We start from the raw sequence: 26,033 nt of genomic DNA on the forward strand, positions 1-26,033 counted from the left end.
TGGGGCTATCGTGCAGTTGCTTGAGTACCTTTTCCCTCAATTCCCCTTCAGGTATATATAACGCTCCCTTGTAGTACAACGCCCCGTTTCTCTCCTCAAAACCCCCGGGTTTGTCTCCCTCCCTCCTGAGACCCCTGAGTTTGTCCTGGGCGTATTCATCCTGCACCGTTCCCTCTACCAGTTCCCTTTGCCCCACCAATGCCGCCCCACACACCCAGCGGTCCTCTGTAATGACATGGGTCTCTTCGGGTGCTCCCTCCCCCTCCAAATATTCAGGTTTGCGTGAGAGAGCGTCCGCCCTAACGTTCTCTGGGCCTGGCACGTAACAAATCTCAAAGTTAAATTTGGAGAACTCCTGGGCCCATCTCAACTGCCGTTGGTTGAGCACTCGCGCAGTTCTCCAATACTCTAGATTCTTATGGTCCGTGCACACTTGCACCTTATGTTGTGCACCAATTAGCAGGTGCCTCCATCTCCGGAACGCCTCATGAATAGCAAGAAGTTCCCGGTCGTACACCGTGTAGTTCCTCTCGGATTTGTTCAGCTTTCGCGAAAAGAAGGCACACGGTCGCCACTCTGACTCCTCCTTCCCCGGCTGCAGAAGAAGCACCGCCCCTATGGCTCTGTCAGATGCGTCTGTTTCGACCCTCAGCTTTTTTTGTAAATCCACATGCAGAAGTTGTTCTTCAGAGGCGAAGGCCCTTTTCAGTTCCTCAAACGCTCGCTCCGCCTCCGCCGTCCAAACAAACTTCTTTTTACTGCTGAGACAGTCCGTGATGGGCGCCGTCAGGTGGGCGAAGTTTCGGATGAACTTACGATAAAAGTTTCCAAACCCTAGGAACCTCTGCACATCCTTCTTGGTTTTGGGTGTTTTCCATTCCAGCACTGCTTGAACCTTGCCGGGGTCCATGGCCAACCCCTTGTCTGACAGGCGGTACCCCAGGAATTCCACCTCCTTGGTATGAAACTGACACTTCTCCAGTTTCACCCACAGCCTGTTGGCTTGCAGCCTGCTCAACACTTCTCTGACGTCTCTCACATGTTGCTCCTCATTCTCCGAATACACCAACACATCATCTAGGAAGGCCACGCAATTCTTGTAGAGCAAAGGCCCCAGTACGTGGTTCATGAACGATTGAAAACACGCGGAGCCTGTTTGTAATCCAAAAGGCATCACGAGATATTCAAATGCCCCCAAAGGGGTGAACATGGTGGTTTTCCATTCATCCCCTTTCCTTATACGTATCAGGTTGTACGCCCCCCTTAGGTCCAGCTTTGTAAAAATCTTTCCCTTCCGCACCCTGGTCAAAATATCATCAATCTTGGGCATAGGAAAAGCCGCCGGCTCTGTCACTGCATTTAACCGCCTGAAATCACATACAAGTCTCGGCTTGTCCGTGTGCTTTTTATCCACAAAAAACACTGGGCTACCCCCCGCTGCCTTGGACTCTCTGATGAAGCCTCTCTTCAGGTTCTTGTCAATGAACTCTCGCAACTCCTGCATTTCCCTGTCTGACATGGCATACAACTTGCCTACAGGAAGCTGTGCTCCAGGGAGTAAATTGATCTGGCAATCAAAGGGCCTATGCGGGGGTAGTTGGTCAGCTTCCTTCTCGCTGAACACGTCGCTGAGATCTGCATACTGTGGTGGCACCTTCACCTTCTCCATTACTTCAGTCCCTGCTAGGGTGGCTTGGGCCTCTGCTGAACCCTTTTCCCCCTTGCAGTGTTCTAAGCAATGTGCTGAACCGAAGGAAACCACTCTTTGATGCCAGCCCACCAGCGGATCATGTAGGGCTAGCCAGCTCATTCCCAAAATAATGGGCGCGCCTCCCAAGGTGGCCACATTAAACGCTATCAGTTCTGTGTGTCTTGCCACCCTCATTATCATTGGGACGGTCTGCAAGCTGACTCCTCCTCCCAACAGTTCCCTGCCATCGATCGTGGTCACCTGCAGGGGGTTGCTTAAAGGGATCGTCTGTATCTGGTGTTCAGCAGCAAACTCCTTGCTCATAAAATTGCAGGAGCTGCCTGAGTCCAACAGCGCCTTTATTTTTAGGGGGTGTCCATTTTGCAGCTCTAGCGACACTTCAATCACTAGAGCAGGTCGAGGAGCTTCTGGCACGGGCACTTTCACTGCTCTTTGGCCTGGCTGCAGTGCCCCGACTGTGGCAACCAGGCGTTGGCTTTTACCTGCTCCGTTTCTCCCTGCTCTCCCCCCTCAACAGCTCCCACCATCCCTTGCCATTCCTTCCTCTGGGGGCAGACTCTGGCAAAGTGGCCTGGCTGTTGGCAGAGATAGCATTTCCGGGCCCCTTTTCCCTCCTTCTTAGCCCCCTCACTGGGCTTTGAAACTGCGCGCGCGCGGGCTGTTCCGACTTCCATCGGCTCTGCCGGCGGGAAAGCTGGCTCAGGAATGTCTGGAATGCGGAACTCCTTCCAACGTTCCCCTCTCCCTTCCCGCCTCTCCAAGGCTCTTGCCTCCTGGCGCGCTCCAATGGTCAGCGCAGATTTGGTCAGCTGATCCATAGAGGTCCTGGGGCTCCGGGACAGCTCGTCTTTCACAGCCGAAGAAAGACCTTCTTCAAATAGCATCTGAATGGGTGCCGCCGATAAATCCCACCCCAATCTGTGAATCAGCATGGTAAATTCAGTCCAGTACTCACGGACAGATCGGCTTCCCTGCTTGCAAGCCATTAGCTGTCTGCGCACCACCCCTTCCTCAATATCGCTGGAAAACATGATATCCATTGCACGAAAGAACTTCATAGTGTCCTTTAGGATGTCATTGTTCGTTGCCATCAGGGGTCGAACCCAGTCCCGCGCCCCCTTCTCAAGATGCCCAATTACGAAAGCAACTCGCGATTCCTCATCAGGGAACTCATCAAACTGCACATTAAGGGCATATTGCATCTCTGTCCTAAAGGCATGGTAATCCTTGGGGTCCCCCCCAAACTTCTGCACCAATCCTGGTACCTTTCTGGGGAACTGCGTGGTTCTCCCCTTCTTGTCTGCATCCTGAGCCCTTCTCTCCTCGAGCCTCGCCGTCTGCAGCGCAAGTTGGACCTCCAATGCTCGGTATCTTTCTTCCAAGCTTGGACCAGCTCCACCTCCGGCTCCGGCTCCGGCTGGGTCGCTCATGATGCTTTCTCCTGCACAGGCAGCGTACAAAGACTGTCAGACTGCTGTGATGGGATGATTAGCTGCTTGTGCTTAAAATTGTGCTCCCTCAGAGTTTGTGCGGCTCCACAAACCTCTGTGTGTGACAGAGCTCCTCAGACATGTCTGCTCTAGTCACTCGTAGAGTCTGACAGTGGCTGCCTGCGGAAGCGCTTCCAGCAAAGAAGCTCCTTAACGGAAACGCGTCTCCTGGACTCACGACGTGGCAGCTTCCGGCGAAGCATGGGTCTCCCTATGGTTGCTTCTGACACCTCCCCGCTGTTTTCGCTGGACGTGTCTCTCACCCCTCCCTCTCCCCTGCTAGTTCCTGCCTTGGCTGCTGCGTCTCTCTCAGCATTCCTGAGATCCTCCTCCAGAGACCCCTCGCTCCCCCTGCTGGTCCCTGCTTTAGCTGCTGACTCCCTCCCAGCCTCTGGGAGCCCTACCACCTCCCTTTCCTCTGATGTCAGTTCCCTGACACGCTCTATTCTTTGCAGTCCATTTTTAGTTGTTAGGGAATTTTTTTTTTCTCATAACACGGAAAAGGAATGAAAGAGGCATAGAACAGTTAACATACACACTTATTTTCCTTTTCAAGAGTATGTGAAGCCTGTAGGCAGCTGCTATTACCTAATTAAACTATGGATTAATATTAAAACAGTTTCAAGAATGCAGCCTCTCTGACCCCCTCTCTTCTTAAAATTCCACCTAATAATGACTTGATGAACTTCAGGAGTCCACCTAGAGGAACGTTGCATTCTGAAAATTAAAAATTTCCCCTAAAAGGTATATGTTACCATTCTAGGGATGTTACTGCAAGAAAATAATTTTCCATTATGAGCTGCTTATTCAGCTAGTCAGGTATTTGGTATTCATTAGATTCAATTACAGTTTAATTGGAGTTTAATCTTTACACACACACACACACACACACACACACACACTCTCCAATGATAGCCAGCCAAAGAAACACAAGCGTGGAATCTTGCTTGCTGGTGCTGCACCATGTTTTCTATCTAATATTATTTATTATTTGTATAGCACCACCAGTGGCACTTACAACATAAAGAAATGGCAAGACACACGTCCCTGAGGAGGCTACAGTCTAAATTTTGAATATTTGAGAACTGCCTTGTGGTTGTGGGAGAGGCAATAGAAGAGGGAGAATCAAAATGAAGTTTCATGTACCTGGGCTTGGTTTCATTTGGGAAACAGGATTGAAAGTGCTGGCTGGGGCTGATGGAGGCCAACAATATTGGGTGGACCACAGGTTCCCCATCCTAAAGACTGACCAGTTCACTTGCCTTATGTATCCCCACTATAGACTCAAACCACTTTACATTTAGTTGCATTAAACCAAAAATAATGAATGGGGATAGAGAAGAATGTTGTGCACTATAAGAGGGAAACAGATGTTTTATAGCAAAAAAGAAATACAAATTCAAGTCTGGCCTTTGCTTAATTCTTAGAATAGAGGTTCAGTGACAATCTGGCTTTTGTGGGGTGTAGGTTATTATCTGCCTTTCACAATAAAGCTGCTTGCTAAATAGATTTGGTTATAGAAAGAAATTTCTCCATTATAAATCTACTAAAAAGTGTCAAATTTAGTGTTATTTATTTAAATTATTTATATTTTCCCTTTTGAGATCTAAATCCTACCAAGGCTGCTTACAAGTAACATTCAATTACATACTTTAAAAATACAATAAACAATACTATTAAAAACCCATCAGGATCCTGTGGGAAGGAAATAGTCCAGCTGCAGCAGCCTTCCTTCTACTCCTGGAATCCTTCCCACAGGGCACATGGTGGTAGATCACCCTGGTGGGATGTGGGGAGGGAAGTTGTGAAGGGTTTGTGTATGGAGTTTTTATTATTAAGCATCTCCCAATGGTACATAAGGATTAGGGTTTCCTGTATCAGAACAGAGGCCTGGGACTAACTAACCTCTGTGTTTTTGTCATCAGTTTGGTGTATTTTGTTAAGCAAAATGATCACCCCACCCTTTCACTCTAGGCTATCACTGCTATAGAGTTACTGAGTTGTAGTCAATACTCTGCAAGTGAACAGCAGGACTTCCCCTTCCATGCCTCTCCTTGTGCACTCCCAAAATCAGCTTGCGAAGGCCCTCCGACCTTCTGGAGCAGATTTTGAGGTGGTGGGGGGCTGCAAGGGAGAGGAGGGGGAAGTTTCCTTGCATAAGTGGAAGTCTGCTGTGCAAGTGGAACAGCAGCATTGAACACAACCCTATGTTTCTGTCTTAACTATGAAACTTATTTGCTTCAGGCTTAATGTAGACCCATGGGTGATCTTCTTGAAATAACAGTGTAAGTATAAGAAGAGTACTGAGAATGATGTCTTTGCGCTTTTTAAAAATGCAAAGTATTCTTCTCAAATTAAATTTGCAAATGTCTATAAAATTGGAAAGATAGCTTTGTAGTCTTGTCTGATAATGTTTTGATACTTATTCCTCCATTCCCAGGAAAGGAGCACCACTGATGCCTTGAGCATCTCGCTTTTCCGGAGAGGTTTATTTTATTTATCTATTTATGGTCCTTTTCTCTTGTGTTAATCACTAGTGTACGGGAGTGTCCGAAGACATCTTGGACTGTAAAATGTAAATAAGGGATGCAGTAGGAATGGCACTGAAAAAACTTGCACACTAAAAAGGCAGGCGTTTTACTTATTCTATTAAACTAGAGCACCAACTGCAGGGCTCCCCTAAGGTAAATATTTGATACTCCGGAGAAAGTATTCATATAGCACTGTTGGTCCCGATATCATTGTATCATTACATGACAACAGTTCTTCTGTGACAAACAGCAAGGCTGTCGCCTCTTCTCTTCCATTCCCTAAAGCAGCAGTTTTCAACCAGTGTGCTGTGGCACCCTGGGGTGCCCTGAATGATAGTCAGGGGTGCCGTGGGCAACACTGGCTTCTGTCCCTCTTTCCTTCCTTCCCTCCCTCCCTCCCTCCTGTGATGCCCTCTTGTATCTCTGCCTTCCAAAGGCTTGCACAGCTGTTTGTTGCAGCAGCCCTGGCTACAAGCTCCGCAGGCGAATGGTGCCTCTGGGGGTGGCGAGGGGGTGCTTCCCAGGCCCCTGTGGGGCAGTGTGAGGAGGCACCTCTCTTTGGGGCAGAGGGGGCAGCTCAGAGACCAGGCATGGCAGCTGTGGCTGCCCCTAGGACTCCCAAGGAGAGGGGAGAGGGGAGGAGGCTAAGGGAACACACCACAAGGGAGGGTGTTCGAAAAAGGGTGAGAAGCTGCCAGCTCTGCAGGCAAGGGGTGACATAACTTGGCTCATGAGCCCCACAGGGGTGCTGCGGAAAGAATGTACTTGGTCAAGGGAGCCATGGACTCAAAAAGCTTGAAAACCCCTGCCCTACCGTATGAGAAGCAAACTAGAGTGTAAGTAAGAGACACTGACTTGCTCAGAATCACAGTTTGAGGCTGAGAGAGTGCATAAACATGCATGTGGATCTGTTCCACAGTTTCGATGCCACAGCTGAAAAGGCTCTCTCTCATCCACCAACTGCATTTAGCAGTTGGTACATTGAGGAGGACACTGAACATACATCTTGAACAGGTTCATAGAATCACTGAAGTGTGGCTCTGGAAAGGAAGCATGGATGTCAACTAGTCCAACACCTTGAATTGAAAGAGGAGGATCCTTCTGACTCATCCCCATGAATATGTCAGCTCTATTAGCTAAATTATTGTACACAGGAAGAGAAGAGATGTGGGAAAGATTGATTGTGCCTGGGCAAGGAATAATTTTAGTTCTATGAATTTTGATAGATCAAACTGGTGAGCCGGAGCCCCAGCCTGCAAGAGGAAGATACAGGCCTCAAATAAATCTCAGCTGAGAGAAAATGCTGTTCTAACCAAAGACCGTTCCTGTTATAACTGGGATAACTGTTGTGTTTGGGTCTCCAATAAGCTATTTCCCTTTAAAATCTCAAACTTAGCTGAGTGTGAAGCTTAGAACAGTATTCTTCCTTGCTTTGGGCAGATCTCTCATCTGGATTTCTATGCATGCCAGTGCTTTGGTACCATCTATATGCAGCACAGAAGTATTTTGCAGTATCAATGAGAAGAGCAGGAAAAAAAATCCATTCTTTTTAGTGTTGTCACTGATTTCTTTGTTTTTGTTTTCTCCATTTCCTTTGTTTCAGCTGACTGGAATTATTCAAGCCATGGTGGATGGACAGCCCAGTCTCCAGCAAGTGCTTGAGGTAAGCCTAATAACCTTTAGTTCCTGACCTCTGACACCTCCTTTCCCTTCCCCCTTCCTCTTCCTGTGTATTGAACCACGTAATTTGACTATGATTACAGCTTCATTAGAATAACATTTGCTGTCACATCAGTGACATGCTGTTGAGAATATTGAACCATTGATCTGTCATTTCCAGCTGTTCTTGTCAAAGGTACTGACAGCATGTCCAGACTCCTGCCAGAAGTCATGAGGGGAGGTGTGTGTTGGGGGGACTCTCTTACAGGAGACGGTCTTCAGGGGTCAGCAATGTTGCATTAAGACAACTGCATGAAAGATGATAAATTAATGGACATATCTACTTAAATACTCAGTAATAAACAGAAAGAATAGGGCCCATGAAATCTTGTCTGTGAGGGTCCTGAATGCAGGAGATAATCTTAATAGTGCCATCTGCTTAATGTTGAATTCCTGCCGCATTTAAGGCTTAATTAGCTGAAAGTACTTTTACAATCAATAGCTTTTGTTGTTTGGCATCTATGGATGGAGTCCTCCAGGAGGGAGAGCCTATTCTGACTGCAGCTCAATGTGTTGCTCCCATCAGGATTTGTGCCTAATGGTTCTTAATCAAAACAATTCTAACCACAGCTAGTGTAAGGAAATCTGATTAGAGGTTAAAGTTGTGCTCTCTTGCTTCAGGGGTAGCTTGAAATTGCCTGAGTGAGGCGAAAAGGGACAGCTATGAATCCCTGGATGCTATTCAGTTGTGAGTCTTCCTCCTGACTGCATTAGAAGCAGCCTCAGCTGGCCCGGATTAGGAGGCTTTTCTTCTGCTCTTTGCTCAAAAACTTCCCCTGACAGGTGGAATGAACCTTCATAGTTTACTACTCTTTGGGTCTCCTTCCTGTGGTTAGGGCCACCAGCGAGACCCTGAAGGCCCATTCAATATAAGACAAGTGAAGAAATTTGCATAGGGTGCTCAGTATGAAACAATTATATTTTACAATTCCATCCAGAAGGGTGGAGCTACTGAGTAACGTTGGCACTTGAAGAATTGCAGCTCCAGCAAAGGGTTGATACGCCCTGCTAAGAACATGAGAATCTATCCTATATTTAGTCAGACTGCTGGACAATCTAGATCACTATTGCCTAAAATGACTGGCAGTGGCTCTACAGGGTTTCAGACAGGAGTCTTTGCTACCTGTATCTGGAGGTGTCAAGAATGTGCCTGGGGTCTTTTTTTTTTTTTTTGGTATTCATTCATTTAATGAAATTTGTACACCACTCAAGCAAAATACCTCCAAGTTATTAACAAGAGACAGACATTAAAAACAAGCTACATTACAAAATGTAAACTAAAATCAGTAATTTTAAAACAATTATGCATACTAAAATCACCTGTTAAAATTGCATGTTAAAATTAAATTTGTCTGAGCATAATGAAACACAGGTTTTTTTAAGCAGACACAGAAAACAATATAGTGAAAGTACCTGTTATTTTATTGCCCTGCATGGTTCCTTGTGTCTTTCCAGTGCTCCTACTATATAGCCTGTTCCCATGTTGTCGGCCCCTTTTGATCCCTGTGCCCTATCTGCTGTCCTTGTTTCATATTCTTGTACCACTTTTCTGCTTCTGGAAAGAGGAAAATGTGTCCTTACACCTGTCTATTACAGAGAATAAGTTGATATTTGTTAGAATAATAAAACAGTGGAATAATTGTGTTTACAAGGTTATTTATTTGCAAGGCTTTCTCACTCCCTACTGATTTGGATAGGAAGCTTATTTTTGTACTCCGCTATTCCACATTTGATTGCTTGATGGGTCTCCTTGGTTAAAGTCCAGCTTGTTCAGATCCAAACATGATTCTGTAAGCAATTGCTTAGGTATGTTGAAAAAGGACCTTTTGTAACTCTTGATTTAACAAGCTATCTGTTTTATGGCGTGGGGAAGGCTATTCAAGACACACAGGAAATGGCCAAGTAATATTAAAATGTGACGGCCATTCTGTAAGCAGAAGTGTTGTGATTCCTGATAAGATCACCCCTTCTCTGGCCGCTTGATGTCTCCTATCAGAAATCTTCAAAGGTCCAAGCATACTTTCATAGAGATGAGGAGGGGAACAGAATGAGATGGGAGGGGGGACAGCCGTGTCGGATAAGATCACAATTTTCTTCTCTTGTGATTGTGAGGCTTATCAGCATTTAACTGTTGTGTCTCTTTTCCATGTCTCAGAAAGCTCATCTGTTTCTTTCAGAGGGTCGATGAGTGGATGGCAAAGGAAGGCCTCTTGGATCCCAGCGTCAAGTCGATTTTTGTAACCTGTGGAGACTGGGACTTGAAAGTAATGTGAGTATGGGATGGAGGATTATGCATTCATGCTATGAGCACTCTTGCCGCTTCTCAATATTTCCTCCTGCGCTAGGATTTTCATGTGTCTTCCTTATTTTGGAGAAGGGAAGTGTGTGCTACCATTTCTCCTGTATTTTAACTTTCTAGGTAGCACACCCCCTTTGGAAGTAAAATATCTTCAAATGGTGTGGTACTGATACATGTCTAGTGATGGTCATATCATGCCTGTCACCCTCTCCCTCTGCCTCTGTGCCAGCACTTAGCCATCTCGGAGGGGACATTATGGAGCATGCCACATTTGGGAGTAAAGGTGGCACCCATCATTTCCTTGGTCAGATACACGAGATGCTGAGGTCCCCATGTATCCCTAGAAGTTGCATGCTTTGATGCATTCCTGCATCTCAGCATTTTCCCCCTGTCTAAATAGTCTATATTGTAAACAGACGGAGTGCAGGATAATGGCAGGTGCATTTTTTCTTGAACTTGAACCACATTACTGTCTGTTTGAAGATCCTTTCTTTCAGAAATGATGACTAACTTGAAGAGGAAGGAACATTGTATTTCTTGCTTGAGAAAAGATGAATGTATAGGGTTCATTTTTATCCCCCCCCAATAAGACTGTCAGTAGGTTTAAAAGGGGATGGCCTTTCTCTACTTTCATACTGAAAGATATCAGCTTCTGTACATCAAAATTAAATTAAAACAATAGTTGTGATGTTGACATATATTTTAATCTGCATTGTTTGGGGCCTTATTAGCCAAGAGCTCTCTTTTCCTAGACACCTTCTATAGAAAATCAGCTACAGCAGTTCATTTCAGTCAACTGCAATACAACTTAATAGTGGAGGAACTGATACAGCTCCATGTCTTTGTAACTCCCTGACTTGGTCTGCCACAATTTTGTATTATTGAACTACACAAGGTGCCTGGCATTATACTGATGTAAAGGGGTTAAGAACATAATAAGAGCCTTGCAGGATCAGACCAAAAGCCAATCTAGCTGAGCTTCCTGTTTTCTACCATAGTCAAGCAGAAACTCATGGACATGAAAGCAAGGGTCCTCCCCCTGCTCCTGTTCCTCAGCAACTTGTGTTCTGTATTCTGCCTCTGATCCTGTAGGCATTATATAGCCATCAAGACTTAGAGTCCTTGATAGCTTTATCCTCCATGAATTTGACTAACCTCCTTTTAAAGCCATCCATGGCATACTCCATGTGGCATGTGAAAGTGTACTTCCTTTGTGGTCCTCTCATTCACACCCAGTGTGAAGAAGGATTTGAGGCTTAGTGGCCAGCAGGAGACACCACAACCATTTTGAATCTGTTCAACTACAGTGCGTTATTATGTTCCTTAATTGAGTGCATGTACATAAAAGCCACTTATCCCTGTTTATCAGTAATATCTGGACAGACAGAAAGCACTGGGGCTCATGTGACCTGATCTTTGCCTCTCTAGCAGAGTGATGCCAGTTATATTACAAGAAAAAGGTTGTGCACTTGACATATACAGTGCTAACCTGACATCCACAACTTGTTAGCTGTGCTGCTTGGCTTTCAATCACACGTGAATTTCTACAAGTCATAAGAGGGCATGCTGCCGGAGAGAATCCATGCTTATTCCATTCAGCATTGAGAAGGATTCTTGAGCACTTACTTGCTTGGGCTGATTACTAGTGCTAACTTGAAAAATTGGGGCTGAACTGACAGCAAAAGACCCAATGTGGAAAGAAATGGTGTTGCTCTTTTTTAGACAAAATAATTACTTTTTTGTATTTGTGTTAGCAGAACAGTCTGTATCTGAGCCTTCTTTGAAGCCCTGTCTAGAGCCACCATTGTTGCAGAGATTTAGCAGGGCTTAATTTCCTTTAAAACATCAGTATGAGAAAATTCAGAATTTCATTGGCCTAAATATACATTCTTTATCCCTACAACTTTCTCTACATCTTGTTTTGGTGTTAGAGCATCTGGCCCTAAATCTGCAACACAGAGTTACCTTTGTGGGCAAGTCAAGCTTTCCCTGACCTGATGCCATCCAGATGTTTTGGATTGCAATTTCCACCAATCCCAGCCACCTGTGCTGGTTGGGGCTGAGGGGAGTTGTAGTCCAAAATGTCTGAAGGTCACTTGATTGGTGAAGGTGAGTTTCTCATATGTGATGTATCAGTGTCCCTACAGATGGCCAAGTGATCCCTTAGGTCATATCTATATAGCCTGTGTCTTTGGGATTAGGTGAGGAATTGTCATTGTATCAGTGCTAGATTCTGGTACTGCATAAGGACATTTTTGTGTTTAATTCTTTTGCCTTTGTGTGCCTCCAGAATCATTGCCACCTTTCACCATCACTTCAGTCTGTATTGCAAAAATCTCAGATTGTTGTCGTGCATGCCTCCAAGCTTCCAGAATAAAATAAACATATGTACCTCAACTTGTTTACCTGCATCATTTGGAGTTGTTTACCTGGAGCATTTGGAGTTACATATTCTGGTTGTCAACTTTTTACACTCCCTGGTATTGAATCTTCTTTTGTTGAATCCTGTCCACATTTTTATTTAGTTATTTAACCAAATTCATATATCACATGATCGGAAATGCTTCCAAAAAGGTTGGAAGGTGCTGCTCAGCTGGAGCAGCTTGTCTAGTTTTTGTTGTCACATTTTAAGGGGGATACAAACAAACTGGAGAGGATTTGAATGAGCATCAAAGATGGTAAAGAGCTTGAAATGCATAAAAACCATAAAAGCTGAGTGAACTAGCTTTGCTGAGATTTATCAGGTCCATTTGCGCTTGTTTGCAAATAGAATGTGGAAGAGGCTGGCATAGAGAAGAAAGACCAGGATCATTAAATACAGAAAAAGAAGCAATAGTTCAAGTGTGTGCAGGCCTATTTTAAGTTGGACACTTGGTTGGCAGGAGTGAGGGACTTCATTCTAAAACAGCTAAGCAATAGAGCTAGCTAGTTGAGGTGTATAATTCTATTATGGAAGCCTTACAAAATATATCTAGGACAAACATATCATACACTTCTATGATTCTGTGAGGGAAAATAACATAATGAGGATTTTCCTTCCTGCAATGTGAATTTGAGGCCTCATGGCCAGCAGGAGACACCACAGATCCTTTTTGAGTTTGTTAACGTCATTCTTTGCGTATCTTCTACACGCATTTTCATTCATGTGGGAGAGAACATTCCATTGTAGCCTCAGAAGATGTTGTAAATGGCTCATCTCCCCCACCATGCATTTTATCTTATTTTAAAATGTTATTTTACACAACAGTTTCAGAGGCTAATCCTTGGATGTTTCTGGTGCCAAGTGGGAAACCTGTGGTTTTGTGATTCCGGCTTCATGGAAGTAAGGGCTTCAGCAGCTACCTGTTAATGAACAGCCCGTCACTTTGTCCCAGTGGAGATGGGCTGCGGAAGCCTTAGTGCCATCACATCTGATTAGCAGCATGTTGGCGAACATGGCTTGAGCTTGAGTGAGAGAGCGCTTGCTGCCAGCCCTGACTCGTCTCATTTCCCCATTTACTTTTATCCATCACTATGAATGCTGAGGCTCCCTCCTGAACTAATTAAGTTTGCATGTGTTTAGACACATTGCCAAATAAGATTTAGCAAAGCAGAACTGAGCTACATCTCTTTTCAAATGGGATTGGTGAAGAGCTGATATGCTGCCTCAAGGACCAAAAGAGGCACAGTAGCTTGGATGTGCAGCATACCTCAGATGTATTCCTCAGCAAAGTTCAATTATATTCTAAGAGTGCACTGGAGGGAAGCTAACTAATATGTCATTATTGTGCAAAGGATAAACAGCTGTTTTGCTTATGATAGATGAGTGTGTGAGTTTTCAGGAATCATACTGGTTCAGATCCAGATTTTTTAAAAGTCAAAGGCCAGACTAGCATCAAATAAGTTGCAAAAATATGTGGCAGGTTAACAGGTATTAATCTTTTTATTCCAGATAATAACAGGAAAATTAAATGATATATTTCTGAAAATATATCTTCTGCACTTGAGGGAGCTCTCTATCTTGTGTTTCTCCTTAATGGGTACAAGGAGCAATCATGTGTGTTTTTTTACAGTTCCAATTCATTGTTGGAATAAGATTCGGTGGCTCTTTCTCAGTACTTTCCATCCTCTTTCTTTCAGTGTTTCAGGAAAAAAATTCTAAGGTTTTATCACTTGTTGTTGCAGTAGGGGTGCTAACCTGTGACCCTTCATATATTGCTGAAGTATAGTTCCTAAAGGCCCCAGCAAGCATGGCTGATAGGAAGAATGTGAGTTGTAGTTCAGCAGCATCTGAGGGGCCACATCCTGCACCTCACCTGGTAGGGGCACATGAAGATGGACTTGAAGAAAATCTGAAGTGTTAGGTAGGTATGTGTAGGAATGGGGGGGAAAGGGTTCTTCAGTATCTTTGTTCTAAGCTTTGAAAGGCCCTAAAAGTAAACACCAATACTTGTTTAACTCCTCCTGGAAACGGAACCAGTGAAGGCATTGAAGTACTGGCTTCATGTGCTCATATCATCTGGTCCCAGTTAGCAGTCTCATGGTCATATTCTGGAGTTTCCAAACCATTTTCAAATGCAGCCCCATACCCAGTGCATTGCAGTAGTCCATACAGGAAGTTACCAGGTAATGGATAACTGAAACAAGGCTGTTTCTGTTCCAGTAGATTCGTAGCTGGCATACTGTCACATTATTTTGTTTAGCTTCAGGGTTCCAGGGTTCTTCATTAGATGTTGACAGCAGCTAGGCATAAGTGAATATCCAGTAGTGATGAGCTTAGGTCAGAATAGTATCATGGACCTGTTTGTAATACGTGGTGAGTTGTTGCCCAGAAGGCTCATTGTAACCCTGGGGTCAGAAACCAGGTGCTGATTCTGTACCCAACATGTGCATGGGTGGATTTCCCGACTCCCAGCCCCCACTGATCAGCAGGAATCGGATTGGCAAAAGGAAGACAGCTGTTCTCCTCGTGCTTACTAGCCCCTTTCCTTGTTAAGATGCAATTTCTTTAACGAGGAAAAAGCCCCTGAGTGGGAACATCACCTTTCTGAAGGGTTGTCCTGACAAAGGCATTTCACATCAACGTAGTCTCATGTCAGGTTTGGCAAATACCGTCACTCATTCTAAAAACCTCCCCCCACTAAGGAAAAGAAAAGTCCATGCACCTGAGAGGAAATGAATTCTCCTCCACAGCTTGAATACATCATGACAGCAGTGGATCTAATGAGAGAGGGCCATTCATTCTGGGTGTTAGAGTTTCCTCCACCGATACAGAAATGCTATTAATTAAAAAGAAACTACCTGAAGCTCGAGATAAGAGGCGCCAGACCTGCCAGGCTGAAATGTGTGAGTGGAGATTCAGCCTTGTTAAGCTTATGGGACCTTAGGCCTGAGAACAAGTGCTGTGGGAAGGGGATTCCAAGGAGCTACTTGAGAATGTGAAACTGCAAGGCAAAGCTTGGACTTGGGGTAAGCAGCTCATTCTTGGAAACCAGTGTAGCGTGGGATTTATAGCAAACTGTGATGTGTATTGTTTGTTATGAGCAGTGAATGGTGTATTTTTTGTTACAAACCACTGGGTCTTGCTTCCTTGGAGGGGCCAGATAAGGGAACTACCTCAGGCTTATTCACACCAGGCTTCCCTCTGAGTAAGCCCCCCTGTTCTGTCCTGTATCTCTGGAAAATCTCCCCGTTCCAACAGTATGGTGGGATGGCATTGTATTCTTTTTCTCTCTCCTCAAAGCAAACCAGCACCTGGTGAGTCATTCTTTCCTGTCTGCTATATCATTATATTGATGCATTGTGCTATATCCTGGATTATTCAGCCTGTCTAGCTTCATCATTACCATCCAGGAGAACCAGAAGTAGAGCATAGATATTTCAACCTTGTCTGATTTTCTTGAAGCAGATATAGAGGCTTGATCTCCACCCTGTTCATTCTGCTCTTATTCACATCCTGCATATAATATAAAAATAGTAGGCATCCCTGAGAAGGTCCTCCACATATACAAGGAACAGGCTGTCATACTGCACCCCATTTATATCATGAAGGAACTTCACTTTTGTGCTGACTTGGAGTAGCACCCAAGATAACTTAGTATAATAGTTGCCAAGCTGGGTCAGACTAGAGATCCATCTTCTGTCTGACAGAAGATGTCATTATTGCCACTGGCTTGACTGACTTCAAAGGGTGATTTGGCAAATGTGTCTGTAATGCCTATTAGCCATGATAGTTCAATGGAACCTACTTGTTACTGTTGCCTTCACGCTCTGCTTCTAGTGGGCTTTCCCAAAGCATCTCAATGACCACTATGGAAAAGAGTATGATGGGATGGATGGACCTTTAGTTTGATCCAAACAGACTATTAAGTACTGTTTGGGGCTGAGGATGAGAAGCAGAATAAGTCCCACCTGCAAAAGCTAAATTTCTAAGACATGAAAATGCGTATCTGATTATTTCCATGGCAGGAAAGACTTGACTAATTCATTTCTCTCCAGGAAACTACTTGCTCAGAAGTTTTTATTTTGATAAGTAAGTGGTTAAAAAGCAAATGCTTGCTTTCTAATATGGTGATAAAACATACTAGAAACATTTATAGCTCTTGGTGCATTTCTTGGGATGCACATTAGTGAATCCTTAGCAGTGAATTATATCATTGCTTAATTTGATTTTACTGTTTTTAATTTTCCCTTTTCCAAGTTTTACAAGAAGAGTTGGCGATGCCACGTTCAGAATATATCAAGAACAATGGAAAGGGCAGAAGCTCTCTATTACTAGCTCAGAGAATAAACCACTTGACTTTCATATATCCAAGGTCTTAAGTTACCAACCATGTTCTAGGTTTAAGTTAACTGAAGTCCAGTATTATGGCGGCACCCAGTAAGATCCACCTGCTTGGTGAAATCCATGTGTGCAGCAGGAATTTTCTTTCTTTCACCTTCCAGTCTCCACCTGTGACTCCAAAATCTGTTCTGGAGATTTTGGAGGTGTGCAACATGCTACAGATTGGAGGAGAAGGAGATATCATGTTGCATTTGCTCATGCTACACTGGACCTCACTGTTAATACTGTCGACTCATGCACAGTTCTAATATCTTCTAGTGTGAGAGACTGCTTCCCAAGATGCTAATACTGGTGGATGTGTGACTTTTTAGGAATAGTGCTATTGTGCTTATTGCCCTGTATTCGTTGAGTGAACGATTTTGCTCCTGAATCAAGAAATTTACATCCTAAAAATAACAACACAAACCTAACCAGTCACACAAATAAGTTGCTTTGAATAATGCCAAGCAGTTAAAATTTCTGCCTGGAGAATTTGTCAGATCTCACAACTGATAATGGCAAATTAAGGGCAGGATTATGTGTATTCTGCAATCAAGCCATGCAAATGCAGAATTCACAACCCTCTTAAGAATCTTAGCAGATAGACCACTTTTCACATGATATTAAGCCAAGTATTCTCTCTTTTTAAGAGTTAAGATATGCATGAGCAGTAGGCAACTGCTGCAGGCAGTCCCTTTTCTGCCCTTTAGCTCCTCCCTTCACGCAAACAACAGAACAAGATTCCTTACTTAATCATAGCTCCCCAATATGTGTGAATCTGGAAAGTATGGTTAGTGGCTTCAAAACAAGCCAGGATATTAAGCCATAGTTCAAAGTTGCTTGTCTTGAAATCATTAAGCATTGTTTCAGTTCACACATGAATGGGAAACCATGGTTAAGTGCGGATCCTTGGCTTCTTTTTCCAAGTACATATAATACCTATGCTGCTACATCACATGCTTCACCATAAAAATTGCTGTCAGCATAATATGCTCTGGAATAAACAAGTAGAAGACCTATGTGTGTACTGTGTATGTACTGAATTCTGCTTCATCTGGCTATTGCTTTTATTTAAAAAAATTATACCCCACTTTTTTGGAGAATTTTTCTTCACAAAGTGGCTCACAACCAATTACCAACATGCAACATTGCAGAATTAAATCTTTATAAAATTTAGGCCATTACTTCCCCATTAGAGTTAAAACCGACAGAATATTAGTGGTAGCCAACACAGTAGTTAGTTCCATTAGTGCAAGGATGTTTGTTTGCACAGCGTAAATTTCCCTCCCTCCTCTCCCCATGCATCTGTTAAATCTGTTCTGGATTTTTTTGTGGTTGCTGTTCCTTGGGGGCCACAGTCCCATCTAGGACTACTTGTGCAGCTGAATCTGGAGATGGTGGCTTTCCAATCCACAGCACCTCCTCTTGTCTAGGTGGAGGGCTTCCACAACCTCCCGTGGGTAGACAGGCAGAAATGAATGCCATTTTGTTTTGTCAACACTTCAACGCAAACCCCCAGATGACTTTTCCCAGCAGATACATAAAGATATGGGCATGGGAGGCCAGATAGAACCTTTTGAAGGCAGTGAGCTTCTTCTAAACCCCTGACTATTATTTTACCCCCAAATCTCTCACTCTTCAAGACAAAAGGAAACTTAAACTAGTTTTGTAATCCAAGCACCCGCTTTCTCAGTCCTGTATTTTCTAATTTTATGGCTCTGCATACTTACCTTTTCTGCTGCTTTCTTTTTCTTGCTTTGTTTGGAAATGGAGGGTTGTATGTCGAATCCTGCAAGTGTCTTCCTCCCCCCCTCTCTCCCTCTCCCTGTGGTTTCTAGGAATTGGTTTTGGGTGAGATGCTTGTAACTAAGCCGTTCACGTAGGGATTACCTTGCTATGGACGGCAAACTTCAGCTTGTCTAATCTTCTATACACAAAGGGTAAGAGCTTCATCCCTGTATCTGAAGGGGTTGGTGGTGTGTTAGCTGAAAGCATAATGAGCTTTGACACAGTGTAAGTTGAGAGAGCACAGTGGTATTGGTTTGGAAATTAAGACCATGGGAATGAAGCCAGACAACAATATCACAAGGGATAGTAAAACACTAAGAAAGGGGGCAAAACATAAGAGAAACTGATATCTAGGGTAGAATATTAGAGAGAGAGTGATTAGTTATTTAATAAAAATTAATTTATTACTCATAATTGGGGTGGGTGGTGGCATTGTCCTATTTTCTTGTTGAGACTGAGAAAAAGTATGCAGAGACTGGCAATGGTTGTACTGCAGGGTAGCATAACCATACAAAAGTCTGTAAAAGCTACTAGTCCATAAGCATTTATTTTATGTCACTGTGAGCATGCTTTTCTCCCTTAAAACTCTGATAAATGAAATACCAGCCCACTAACCCACACATACTGCATTAGTCATTTGTATCACACCAGCACCAAGGGGAGGGAGGGCGGGTGAAGGGGTTTATTGTTTTGTTTTTGTTCTTATTTTTATTATGTGTTTTGTGTTTTTATCTTGTATTTTTGCTGTGAACCGCCCTGAGATCTTTGAATGAAGGGCAGTATACAAATTTAATAAATACGTCAATAAACCCTTTAGATATTTGAAGATGGCTATCATATCTCATTTCAGTCTCTTCTTTCCCAGGCTAAACATACCCAACTTCCTCAACCATCCCTCAAAAGACTTGGTTTCCAGACCCTTGATCATCGTGTCCAGCTTGTCAACATCCTTCTTAAATTGTGGTGCCCAGAACTAGACACAGTACTCCAGGTGTAGTCTGACCAAGGCAGACTAGAGTGGTACTATTGCTTCCTTTAATCAGGACAATATTCTGTTGATGCATGTTCCACATGAGGTCTAAGAAAATCAAGAAATAGGAAAGTTAGCTGATTAGATATTTTAAATTGATTTTTCACCAGCTTTGTAATTGATTATTCATCAATTATATTTATATTTGCATATTGCCAAATATTCATATAGGTGTTTTTTTGAGGTTATTGACCAACTTCCTTGCTTGATGATATTTTAATAAGAATAGGGAGACACAATCAGTTAGCATAGCGTTCTGCTGGATGACTTTTTGAGCATAGGTTGGATTGTATACCTGCTGAAGCTTTCTGGACCATGATAGGGAAGAGAACTTCAACTTTGGGTTTGCTGACAATGCATTCTGTCAAATGGACAGAGCTATTTCCTGAAAGATATACTGGGCTAAAGTGTAATAAAATACAATGTAAGGTGGTAGCTAGCATGCTATGTGATGCAGTGAATACTTGACAAGCTACAGAAAGGATGCCCGTAATTTGTATTTGGCATATGGGTCTTAAGTTGCCCAGATGTGATCTAGATAATTCTTTCAGTGCGCCGGGTTAGGTAGATAATCTTGGAGCTCCTTTTCCATTCTGTTAGCTCTAGAGATCTGGAGTTTCTTTGTGTGATGCTGAAAATTCTAGGGCTCTATGTTCTTTGGCTGGCTAGGTTGTAGCAAAATCGAGTTAAATGGCAGTTATCTGTTTAAGTTGTTAGTGAAAGGCAGAGGTCAGAGATGAAACCTGTTGAGAATATAGGATGATCTGTTTTGGCTGTAGGCTCCGCTTTATGTGTTTGACCAGGGGTAGGCAACCTAAGGCCAGTGGGAATCAGCGTGTTTTTACATGAGTAGAATGTGTCCTTTTATTTAAAATGCATCTCTGGGTTATTTGTGGGGCATAGGAATTCATTCATCCCCCCCAAAAAAAATATAGTCCGGCCCACCACATGGTCTGAGGGACGGTGGACCAGCCCATGGCTGAAAAAGGTTTCTGACCTCTGTATTTGACCAAGAACCTTCAATATTGTTGGAGGCAGTACTTTGAAGCTGAAAAAGCAGTATATACTATCATATGGGGGCGGGGACGACAAGCAAAATGGATTCTGGGCAAAGTTAAATAGCAAGGAGTATTAGGTATGGCTGAAGTTAAATTATTTATCCTTTCTGTGCTGCATCGATGCTAATATTATCAGGCTGTCTGAACAATGTTTCACGTTTCTGCCTTTTGAGGTGTGAATGTATCTGCATGTTCTTTAGCTATTGTTGTGCTAGGACTTTGGTGGCTTTATGGAAACAGTGCAAACTTGGAACCAACATCCTCCTTCCATTAATTCTGCAGGTACAGATGAGGTCAAACCATCCTCTTGAATTGTGACATCATTTTGCAACCCCATGAGCTGCTGCATCACTTACATTTTATGGACCGTTTAAATGTTCTAAGTAGTGATTAGGGCCATTGGGGGGGCAGTGTATCAATTTTTGGAGCATATGGTAAGTTTCGCAACTTGTCTTTATGTGATACACACTCTCCAGGTTAAGCTTCTACAATTAGTTTTAATGTCCTCAGAATTCTTTGGCACTTTTCTTCTGTTTTCGTGATGTATGATGTGCAAGCTGTTACATTGAGCAGAAGGAAGATCATACCTATTGGATGCTGTAAACATTTAGGGTTGCTCAAGGAGCCATGTTCACCCTTATTCTATGCAGCTGGAATCAAGGCAGCCTGAAGGGTCAGCTGGTGTGGCAGCTCACTTTCATTTGACTGTATTTGTATTGTGCAACATACCAGGTCTTAGAATTGCTGACATTTCTCATGGGACCAAGCAAGCAATGCAGATAGTGGGGAAAGGATGATTACCTTTGACTGACAAGTCAGTCTGAAGTATCACAGTCACAGGTGCAAGATGGATGGATGGAGCTGGCATATAGGAAGTTCTTGGGATGTCAGTGACACGAGGGCAAGGTAACGGGCACAAGCCATTAGGCTGTGACAGTCTCTCTCTCTCTCTCTCTCTCTCTCTCTCTCTCTCTCTGCAACTGTCCCTTAGCACTGGGAAATGCTAAACAGCTAAGGCGGCCAGACTGAAGAAATACAGCACATTGTCACTGTGTATAAATTAGCATATTTGCCGATACTGGGATACTGTAGACTTTGCAGTGGTTTTGCAGTGCTTGGGGGGGAAATGCAGCTTGAAAGGATATGGCTAAAGTCATCTGCACCCACATTTTGTATGTGTCTTTGCTTTAGATCTCTAGCACGTTAATAGCTTAAGGAAATCTAAAACTACCCCGAACCCGCTGGCTTTGTTGGCTTTGTTTCAGGGATAGTGCGGAGGAGGATAGTAATTAATTTCAGCCTCTGTGGCCAAAGTGCAAGATAGTGCTGGCTTGCTGCTTCTGAGGAACCATTGATTTTAGGCTATTGTAAGGGCTCTGGTTCGAAAGCTCTGTTGAGCAAAGACAGTCTTTGGGTGCCTGACAATCCCACCCCCCCACCCCCCGCCACATTTTCTGAGTGTCTCTTGCAAGCAGCCTCAGGCTGCCTGTCTCTTTGTTAGCAGTGTGACAGCAATGTGACACCATGAAAATAATTACTAACAAATCATGGTGGTGACTACAAATAGCTCACCGTCTTCAGAGGGATGTCAAGGAGCATTAGAGCACGATCATAGGAGATGCATGAAGGCTGGGGCTCTTTCTCAGTTCCAGGATACTTGCAGACCTTGCCTTCATACCACCAGTGTGGGAAATGTCTAAATGGTCAAATAGCTATCAGGCTTAGAGGTACACTAGGATCACTGAGTCACTTGGTGATTATTATATTACATGGTTTGGTAAGAGCCTCATGCTAGGTGAATTCCTGAAGGATTCTGTTTCTTCTCTCTCTCTCTAGTGGAGCCTTTCCCAACTGGTGCCCTCCATTTGCTTTTAGGCTGTAACTCCCATCACCTGCTGCTAACATGGTCAGTGTTGAGGAATGAAGGGAGTTGTAATCCAAAACATCAGGGGGCACCAGGTTGGGGAAGACTGTTCAGGTAACTTTAATTTTGTTTTTAAGAAAGTCAAAACAGGGCTGGTATGTGTGTATATATTCCGAAAAGAGCTGTAAAGATGCTAGAGCTTTTTTTTGCAAAGAAAAGTTGTAGGAATGTGCCATGTGTGGCCAAGGAAAGACTTGAGGGGGTGCGGGTGGCCATAGGTTCACATCTGTGTGTGTATAGGTGCACAAACAACTCAAACATCACAAAATCACCTTTTATTCTGTGCATTAATCCTGGAGATGCAGATCAGGTCAGTTCACTCTGAAATTCAGAGCAAACCAGTTCATTTGGCATCTCTACCCATAAGGTTCAGTGGTGACAGAATGCAATTACAGTCGTATGGCAAGTTGACTCTTCATATCTTGCATGATCCATGTACTGCTGAAAGTTTTGTTTTCCCTTTCCTGGTGTCCTGTGCTTTGATGGATCTGATTGTGAGGCATTGACTCCGAGCAGATGATAAATGCATTATATAGAAGAACTGTTGCATATGGAACACGGATGGGTATTGGAGATCCCTGCTTTTTCTAGGTCACTCCTGCAGTCAACACTTTTATCCACTTCCCTTCATTTACACAAATTATTATCTGGCCTTTTGCATGTGTACATAACGTTGCTAACATGTTGAGCTGCATGTAGAATGTGAGAATGAAGGAAAGGGTCAAAGGGAGAATTCGTTCAGGGAAGCTTAAAACATCCCCCCCCCACATTCATGTAATATTTATGGAAGTGCTAGGAGTCAGATGCACTGACCTCTGGGGTCGTGCAGTTAAACAGCTCCTGCCCCCCTCCCTCCCTGCATTCTAATTGCTGCACTTGTCCTTTGGCTCTGGAGGTTTCTCACTGGCAGAACACATGCTAATGGTGACTGTTTCTGGGCGGGGTGTTTTGTCACAGCAAGAACACAGCTCGTCTCACATTGTCTGGGCCCAAATGCCAGAGGTTGCCTGCTGTGAGATTCCAGAACCCAGGAGAAATTTTAAGCTCTGCTGTCACCTGCTGCTTCGCTGGCATTGTGCAGCTTTCTGCTTGGCTCTGTTGCATTTTTCTGACATTCTCTTCTTTTAAGAGTGCCTGACTCTTCAGTGGAGAGGGTGCCCATGTTCCGCTTGATTTTTCTGTTTTCTCCTATCAGCTTTTTCAAATTGAAGTTAATGTTCACTTTGGGAAGGCATGGGTGATGGGCTGGCAACGTTCTGGTTCTCCGGCATGCTTTGTTAGCTGGAGAGGGAGTTGACAACTTTGGTGGGAAGGAAGTGAGAGATGCTTCATGTATTGGGTTTAGTCAGGCCTTGACAAACAGTTTTTCTCAAAATGTGTTTGCAACCTAATCATCCGTGCAGCTGCCTGTTTGTGTTTGACTTTTTTCTATGTCTGTTTTTGATTAACTCTCGTTTGCTTTGGCATACCCCCCTGAAAATGGACACTGCAAGATAGAGCATCCTTTTTTTAAATATCAGCAAGGAGGAGGGGAGTGGCCACAATTCATAGAACACATGTTTGCATGTGAGAGGACCCAAGTATAATCCTTTGCACCTCTGATTAAAAGCACTCAGAAACCAGGTGATGGAAAAGATTTTTGTCTGAGATCATGAAGAGCTACTCCTAGTTATAGGAGACAATACTAAGCTAGATGAATCAAGTATCGGACTCTTGCATAACTCAGTTTTAATGATGCTTATATGTTCAAGAGAGCATGAAACTCTTAATCTCAGGGTTGTGGGTTTGTTCCCCACGCTGGGCAAGAAGATTTCTGCATTGTACAGGGTTGGATTAGAATTAGTTCCTCATGGTCCCTTCCAACTCTACAATTCTATGATTCTATGACTTTTCTGTCCATTATGTGATTGCTAATCTTGGTATACTGATGTACCACTTGGTATACTGAAGATCTTATCTCACTTAAAAATAAAATAGAAAAAGCAAATCTAGCCCTCACAGTTGTGAAGCTAGGCTTGAAAACATGTAGGGACTGCTTAATGAACTCTCTTATACAGGAAATGGCGTCAAGCAGAATTTCTGGTGGTCAGGTGACAAGGCAGTAGTCCCCTGCATAACTGTTATCCATTCTCCATGATCAGCAGGAGCAGAGTTAAATGATCAAAATTAAGAAAATGCATCATGTAGAATGTCTGTCTTGCAGAATATTGCAGATTTTTGGTGCACAGATTGAGTTACCATGGCACAGAATTATTGAATCTTTTATGTGCAGCTTATGTATAATTCGGTTTAAGATCCAAGAGCTGGTGCAAGACTGTTGCTCCGTGATGGAGTGCATGCTTTGCATGCAAAAGGTCCCAGGTTCAACCCTCAGTATTTCCAGAGATGGCTGGGAAAACCCTCTTCCAGGACAGTTGTTCCCAGCCATCGTAGACAGTACTGAGCTAGATGAACTAATGGTCTGACTCTGTGTAAGGCAACTTCCTAGGTTCATAAGTTGGCGTTCTCCTGTATTACAGGAAAGATTTGTCTTATTTCATGTTATTTACATCCTGCTTTTCTGCATGAAAATTTATTCACGGTGTACAAAATAAGCAATAAAAGTAAAACAACAAAATGAATTAAGATAAGTCAGTAAAAGCAGCCAATAAAAAGCTGTAGTAGAGACAAGATAAAACAATTTTTAAAACTGTAGTAAAATAAAAAGAAAAGCGCACACACATAGGAGGAAATCCCTGTTATCTACTTCCTAAGAACTTTAACTTTTTTTAAAAATGTAAAATTCAAGTCATCCTGCTTGTGAAGGAAAGCATATTCCAAGACATACTAGACATTGCGACTAGGAGCCATTGGGAGCCTTATCTTCCACAAATTTGCTTGAACCCTTCCAAGCCTTCCAAGATGGTTACCATCTTGTGGTAGCAATTTCAGTTGCTTAACTATGCATTGTGTGAAGAAGTTCTTCCTTTTGCTTTTCCTGAATCCTGAAACTCTGATCCTCTGAAAATCTGAAAGTTTGCTGAATCCACTTTAGTGGAATAATTATAGAAACTGAGGTTCCCAAGTACAAAATGTTGTTCTCTGAAAAGAATTCAAAGTTCAGAGACTTTTAAAAAATAACATTCAGAGACTTACGTTGCAATCCTAACCCTGGCTGTTGCCTGGTGAGGCTTTATAGGAGTGCTGAGGACACTGTTGCGTTTGCATCCCTGCAAAAGATGCCGACTGGGATGGGTGATGGGTGGTAGATGTGAAAGGGAGATTGCAAAGCTGTCATGTAATGGCAGTGGGGCTGGCCCCCAGGACATCTAACTGGAGGACATTTGCTGGCTGCCACCAGGGGGAACCCAAGGGCAGAAGCAGAAGCTCTGTACTGGTGGAGATCAGCAGGGCTAGATGAAGAGATGCCTTTGCTCAATCCACTCACACATGCTCACCCCATCTCACCCCAACCTGGCCAAAAGGAGCTTGAATTGCTGTTAATCCCATGTTGTACAAAGAACCTTTAATGTCTGTTCTGAATGGGAGCCGGGGTAGCCTATGTGGTGTTCCGAGCCAGTATGTCCAATGGTTAAAGTTGATGGGAATTATAGTCCAACAGTATCTGCTGCATACTGTGTTGGCTACCCCTGCTGCAGATAGTCCATATCTCAGGCTGCTTGTTTCCTTGACCTCTTATTT

The 26,033-nt window shown here is 43.5% G+C and overlaps 1 protein-coding gene across 6 annotated transcripts in view; it reads left to right on the top strand.

Annotated features, from left to right (window-relative positions):
• Positions 1-26,033, top strand: part of ERI3 (ERI1 exoribonuclease family member 3) — a 208,430-nt gene that overhangs the window by 51,437 nt on the left and 130,960 nt on the right. For all 6 annotated transcript variants that reach the window (XM_082228907.1, XM_082228908.1, XM_082228909.1 and 3 more), the window contains 2 exons: positions 7,336-7,395; positions 9,629-9,720. In XM_082228907.1, the coding sequence (XP_082085033.1) occupies positions 7,336-7,395; positions 9,629-9,720 (152 nt within the window). The remainder of the gene's footprint in view (positions 1-7,335; positions 7,396-9,628; positions 9,721-26,033) is intronic.

The sequence above is a fragment of the Podarcis vaucheri genome, assembly GCF_965113315.1.
Source record: "Podarcis vaucheri genome assembly, chromosome: 6".
In the NCBI taxonomy this organism is placed as follows: domain Eukaryota; kingdom Metazoa; phylum Chordata; class Lepidosauria; order Squamata; family Lacertidae; genus Podarcis; species Podarcis vaucheri.